This window comes from Armigeres subalbatus, chromosome 1 (assembly GCF_024139115.2).
Source record: "Armigeres subalbatus isolate Guangzhou_Male chromosome 1, GZ_Asu_2, whole genome shotgun sequence".
NCBI lineage: Eukaryota > Metazoa > Arthropoda > Insecta > Diptera > Culicidae > Armigeres > Armigeres subalbatus.
This window is the reverse complement of record NC_085139.1, coordinates 177,524,503-177,531,057: the sequence shown is the minus strand read 5'-3', so window position 1 is coordinate 177,531,057 and position 6,555 is coordinate 177,524,503. Positions and strand designations below refer to the sequence as shown.

Below are 6,555 nucleotides of genomic sequence, written 5' to 3'. Positions count from 1 at the left end.
CTAATGTCGTACATACGCCTCCAGCGAATCCTTTCAGCATAGAGCTCTCGCTTTCAATACGCAGCATCAATCTGTTCGCTACATGTTCCTTTAGTAGCGTCCTTTCACTCCCCAAATCTATGAAGGCAGTGACGCGCACACCTCTAATGAAAGCGATTTTCGTATAAACCACATTGTTTACATGGTGGCGCGGTTGGGTACCACCTCGGAACGAAAATCCTTACGTTGTGGACATTTCCGTGCCAGATGATCTTCAGATCGACAAATGAAACACTGTTTCTTTTGAGTTGATACGATACTTTTAGATGGGCCTGGTGCTTCTGCTTTGACCGGAGTGCTGTGTGGTTGCGGTCCAGCTCTGAGCGGAGTCGAACGGCTTCCGGCTGTCTATTGATTTGCGTCCAGGTGTTTTATTGGCTCCAAATCGTCCGCTGCTATCCGTGTCACGTTTTTCACCATCTTTTGTCGCTCGTTCTACTCGGATTAACGCGTTCAGAAATTGTGGTAGAGTAACAGCAGTCTTGTGCCGTGACTGCTCGAGTGGATGCGTACGGGAGCCTTTTATCAAGTAGTGCTAAAAGAGGTCACCTGAAAGCCTTATTTTCCTGCCCAAGGCAACGGTTTCGTGAAAATAGGATTCCATTGATTGATCTGCTTTTCGTTTCAAATTTATTAGCTTTCTGTGGATTGAGGCTACTTCCAGCACAGCCTCCCGTACCGGTACACCTGGAGATCACCACTGCAGACAGAATCACAAATCGACCACGTTCTAATTGATGGACGGCACTTCTCCGACATTATCGACGTCAGGACATATCCTGGCGCTAACATCGACTCTGACCACTATCTGGTGATGGTTAAACTGCGCCCAAAACTAAAAACGGTACGACCTAGAGCGACTGAAGCAACCTGATGTCGCCACTGCATACGCGCAGCATCTCGAGGCAGCGTTGCCGGAAGAAGGTGAGCACTCTTGAGGAGTGCTGGAATACAGTCAAAGCAGCCATTAACGACGCAGCGGAGAACAACGTCGGGTATATGCGACGAAGTCGACTAAACGATTGGACAGATTCTGGATAGGAAGGAAGCAGCGCGGGCGGTCGCGCTGCAGCAAGGTACCCGGCCGAACGTGAATTGTTATAGACGGAAGCGGAAGAAGCGGAGTGCGAGGAGATGGAACAGCTGTGCCGTGGCTTCGTGCCGCGAGCCAGAATGTGCCGGGATAAGGATGGGAGCATCTTGACGGACGAACGTGTGGTGATCAAAAGGTGGAAGCAGCACTACGAGCAACATTTGGATGGCGCTGAGAGTACAGGCAGTGAAAGTCAAAGCAGCGAAGGAGATGACTACGCCAGTTCAGCGGACGATGGAAGCCTCTTAGCCCCCACATTGAGGGAAGTTAAGGATGCCATTCAACAGCTAAAGACCAATAAAGCAGCTGGTAAGGATGGTATCGGAGCTGAGCTCATCAAGATGGGCCCGGAAAAGCTAGCCACTTGCCTGCACAAATTGATAGTCAGAATCTGGGAAACCGAACAGCTACCGGAGGAGTGGAAGGAAGGCTATGCCCCATCTACAAGAAAGGCGACAAGCTGGAGTGTGGGAACTTTCGAGCGATCACCATCCTTAATGCCGCCTACAAAGTGATATCCCAGATCATCTTCCGTCGTCTGTCACCATTAGTGAATGAGTTCGTGGAATGTTATCAAGCCGGCTTCGTTGACGGCCGCTCGACAATGGACCAGATCTTTACTGTACGGCAAATTCTTCAAAAAATGCCGTGAATACCAGGTCTCAACGCACCATCTGTTCGTTGATTTCAAGGCGGCATACGACAGTATAGACCGCGTAGAGCTATGGAAAATTATGGACGAGAACAGCTTCCCTGGGAAGCTTACCAGACTGATCAAAGCAACGGTGGATGGTGTGCAAAACTGTGTGAAGATTTCGGGCGAACTCTCCAGTTCGTTCGAATCGCGCCGGGGACTAAGACAAGGTGATGGACTTTCGTGGCTCTTGTTCAACATTGCGCTAGAAGGTATATATGCATATGCGGAGAGCCGGGTGTAACAGCCGTGGTACGATTTTCAACAGATCCTGTCAATTTATTCGTTTCGCGGACGACATGGACATTGTCGGTCGAACATTTGCAAAGGTGGCAGAACTGTACACCCGCCTGAAACGTGAAGCAACAAAAGTTGAACTGGTGGTGAATGCGTCAAAGACAAAGTACATGCTTGTGGGCGGAACCGAGCGCGACAGGGCCCGCCCAGGAAGCAGTGTTACGATAGACGGGGATACCTCCAAGAGGGTCGAGAAATTCGTCTACCTCGGATCCTTGCTAACGGCTGATATCAATGTTAGTCGTGAAATACTAAGGCGCATCATCTGTGGAAGTCGGGCCTACTACGGGCTCCAGAAGAAACTGCGGTCAAAAAAGATTCGCCACCGCACCGAATGTGTCATGTACAAGACACTTATAAGACCCGTTGTCCTCTACGGACATGAAACATTGAAAATTCTCGAGGAGAACTTGCAAGTACTCGGAGTATTCGAAAGACGGGTGCTTAGGACCATCTTTGGCGCTGTTTAAGAAGACGGTGTGTGGCGGCGAAGATGAACAACGAGCTCGCCCAACTCTACGGCGAACCCAGTATCCAGAAGGTAGCTAACGCCGAAAGGGTACGATGGGTAGGACATGTTGCAAGAATGCCGCACAGGACAGCAACCCTGCAAAGATGGTGTTCGCTTCCGAACCGGCAGGTACGAGACGGCGTGGAGCGCAGCGAACGAGATGGGCAGACCAGGTGCAAAACGACTTGGCGAGCGTGGGGCGTATTAGAGGATGGAGAAATGCGGCCTCGAACCGTGTATTGTGGCGTCAAATTTGTTGATTTAGTGTTATCTGTTTAGATGTAGACTAAATAAATGAAAAATAAATAAATGGATCGCGGCTGTATCAATGACGGTAGGGAAATTTTCCAAGAAACGTTCTTTGAAAAGGTTCCATGTACGAAGCTCTTGTTTGCAACCATCATACCAAAACTTTGCAGGACCTTTGAGACGCATACAAGCATACAGCAACGTCCGCCTCTGATCCCAACCGAAAATTTCAGCCATGGAATCTATCTCGTTTAGCCATTCGTCTGCCGATTGACCGCGATTGGTATCGGGATCGAATACCGATATTATTGCTTCCACCTCATTAGAGCGCATCACGATGCCCATTTCCTGGCCGTCGCGATGATCGCCAGGCTGATGTTGGCCTTGGTAGTCAACGCGTATGCGATTAATTCTTCTTCTTCTTATTGGCATTACTGGAGCTGCCTCGCCGCTTAGTGTTCATTAAAACACTTCCACAGTTATTAACTTCGAGGTTTCTAAGCCAAGTTACCATTTTTGCAATCGTATATCATGAGGCTAACACGATGATACTTTCATGCCTAGCGAAGTCGAGACAATTTCCAATCCGGAAATTGTCTAGACCGGCACCGGGAATCGAACCCAGCTACCCTCAGCTTTGTAGTCACGCGTCTTACCGCACGGCTAAGGAGGGCCCCCATGCGATTCATGATAACTGTTAATACACTTAAGCTCATTAATGAGCATTATTTAATAATTGAGTTTGATCACTTACCAATAGCCACAACTTTCAAAAAAAAGATCAATAATCTCAGGAAATTCACAACGGAATTGAAAAAGACCAGCAGAAAAAAGTATTTTTCGAAGAATTTCAACGAGGCGTCCTCTCAGCTCTAAACACAAATTCAAAATGGCTTCATTTCTGCTTGCAGCAGCGTGATCGCTCACTGCAGGTAAACTATCAGAATTCTAAATCTGATAGATTACCTGTTAGAGCTGGTGTCCCCCAAGGCACCATACTGGGGCCTTTTGGTTGCAGATGACACGGGCCTTTCAGCAAAAGGGTGAAGTCTTCGTGTCATTTGTAGTAGATTGCAAAAAAGTTTGGATATTTTCTCCACTTACTTGCGAAAATGGAAAAATTTCCCGAATGCTTCCAAAACTCAGCTTATAATTTTCCCACATAAGCCGAGAGCTTCTTGTTTGAAACCTTCTAGCAAACATATTGTCACTATGAATGGGGTTCCAATTAATTGGTCTGGCAAAGGTAAATATTTAGGACTTCTGCTGGATAAAATAACTTTTAAAAGTCCCATTGAAGGCATTCAAGCCAAATGTAACAAATATATTAAGTGTCTATATCCACTTATGAATAGAAAATCAAACTTTGTTTTAAGAACAAAATTTTGATTTACAAACTAATTTTAAGACCAGCCATGTTGTATGCTGTGCCAATATGTACTAGTTGCTGCAATACCAGAAAGAAGGTACTCCAGAGGATTCAAAATAAAATTTTGAAAATGATGCTGAAGTTGCCTCCGTGGTACATATAGTACTAATGAACCTAATATAATTTCTAATATTGAGACATTGCAACAAATGTCCAACAAAATAATTTCCAATTTTTGACAAAAATCATTGCACATTTGTTGAGATTGCTACATCAACCAAAGTTTGTTCTGCAAGAAACTTGGCCAAAAAAATAATCTGGCACCACTAAACAGTAAACAGTGAAGCCTGAATAAAACACATTTTGTGACAGTTCTCAAATGTTGTTTTTTTTTTCAAAGCGCTTCACATGCCTTGCTTCACACCATCTGTTTACTAACATTTCCCGGTATCCCACTGTTTCTATATTCTGACTGCATTTGCTGGCTGCTGCATATCAGATTGAAATGACTTTCGACGGCATCGAATATCGAGTGCTGGAACTGTTCAGTGGAATAGGAGGCATGCACTATGCCATCAAACGTGAGTATGGCTGAATAAACATGTGTGGTTAATTTACAAGCACAAATTTGTAGGATCCGGAAAATGCTACAAGGTGATGGCCGCAATAGATATCAACCCAGTGGCCAATACTATCTACAATCACAACTTTGGTGCAGATCAAGCGATGAGCAGAAACATTCTCAGTTTAACCCCGGAACGTATACGAAAGCTTGACGTGAATGTAATTCTCATGTCGCCTCCGTGTCAGCCTTTCACCCGAAATGGCAATTTCAAAGACGTTGATGATAGACGAGCTGATCCATTCGTGCATTTGTGTGATTTGCTTGGCAATATCCCGACTGTGCAATTCATACTTCTTGAAAATGTGAAAGGTTTCGAACGATCTCAGGCATGTGAACTTTACAAGACAAAACTTTCTGATGCTGGGTTTCACTTCAAAGAATATATACTTTCACCTCATAACTTTAACGTTCCCAATACTCGCCATCGCTATTACTGTGTAGCCAAACGAACCGCATTTAGCAGCCCTGCCACGCCAATAGTGACTGAACCATCGCCGCGGCACATCCAGTCGCCGATATCTATCGGCGATATTGTGGAACCGGAGTCCGAAAATCTAAATCGATATCTGTTGAAAGACGATTTGCTTCGCAAAAGACTAGCAATTATGGACATTTGCACACCAGACTCCACCAACTCGATGTGCTTTACCAAAGCGTACACTCACTACGCTGAAGGGACAGGTTCAGTGTACAGCCCACTGGGCAAAACGGATTTCGATGCTATCTACAAACAGGCTGAGCTTGCACTCGATGAAAATGACCGGTTGGGCCTACTGAGGAGGCTGAAAGTGCGGTACTTCACACCAACAGAGGTCGCCAGGCTGATGTCATTTCCTGATGATTTTCAATTTCCGACTGAAAGCACAGACAAACAGCGTTACCGAGTGCTTGGGAATAGTATTAATGTGTTGGTTGTAAGTTCGCTGTTTGATGAGATGGATTAAGTACTGAAACTGTTGTTGAAATATATTTAGTCTATTGGATATCTTTGTGTGTTTTATTAGTGCAAGTTGTTCTACCTTTTAAATGAATAATACCTAGAAAAATATCAATATGGGTCAGACAAAAAGATTGAGATAGACAAACTTCTATCCAGCGTTTCCGAGGTAGGCAAATCTTCTATTCAAAATCAACATTTAACGCGCTACCAATTTTGGTCACCTGTCAGCTGCGCTACTGTTTTAGCAGCGTGTTTAGCGACGACCGGTGTCAAGTAATGATAATGCGCTGCCAAGCGTAAGTCCGGTAATATAGCATTCCACGTCGAGCACCCATGCGAGACAGTTGTAAGTCCGCGTACGGTCTGTTTCTTTTCGTTTTTTACCGAATATGTATTTCGCGAATCGAAGTGCTTGAGTGGAAGTGGTGCCTAATTAATTAAGTAGCCATTCGAGTTTTCGTCGATTTATGCAAAACCACACTTAAGAGCCCCGCACATAGCATACGTTTGACACATTTCCCGTGGGAACACTGTCACGACGCAACACAAACGTATCCTATGTGCGGGGCTCTTTAGTTTTGCAACTTCATCGGCGTCCATCGTCATCAGGCGCAGGCTTCATCGTCCACGCCAAAAGTTCCAGCGCCTCCACCAATACAGATGCTGCCGTCCCGCCACCCTCTGCCCAGTTTCAGGGTTGAGTGCGGCACGAACACCAACAACAACGTGCTTGGCTTC

The 6,555-nt window shown here is 45.7% G+C and overlaps 1 protein-coding gene across 1 annotated transcript; it reads left to right on the top strand.

The window, feature by feature from the left end:
- Window positions 1–4,669: 4,669 nt before the first annotated feature.
- Window positions 4,670–5,860, top strand: LOC134208712 (tRNA (cytosine(38)-C(5))-methyltransferase-like). The gene is made up of 2 exons (XM_062684539.1): window positions 4,670–4,833; window positions 4,887–5,860. Exons 1-2 carry the CDS (start codon window positions 4,758–4,760, stop codon window positions 5,819–5,821), a joined length of 1,011 nt encoding a protein of 336 aa, XP_062540523.1. The 5' UTR covers window positions 4,670–4,757; the 3' UTR covers window positions 5,822–5,860.
- Window positions 5,861–6,555: the final 695 nt, after the last annotated feature.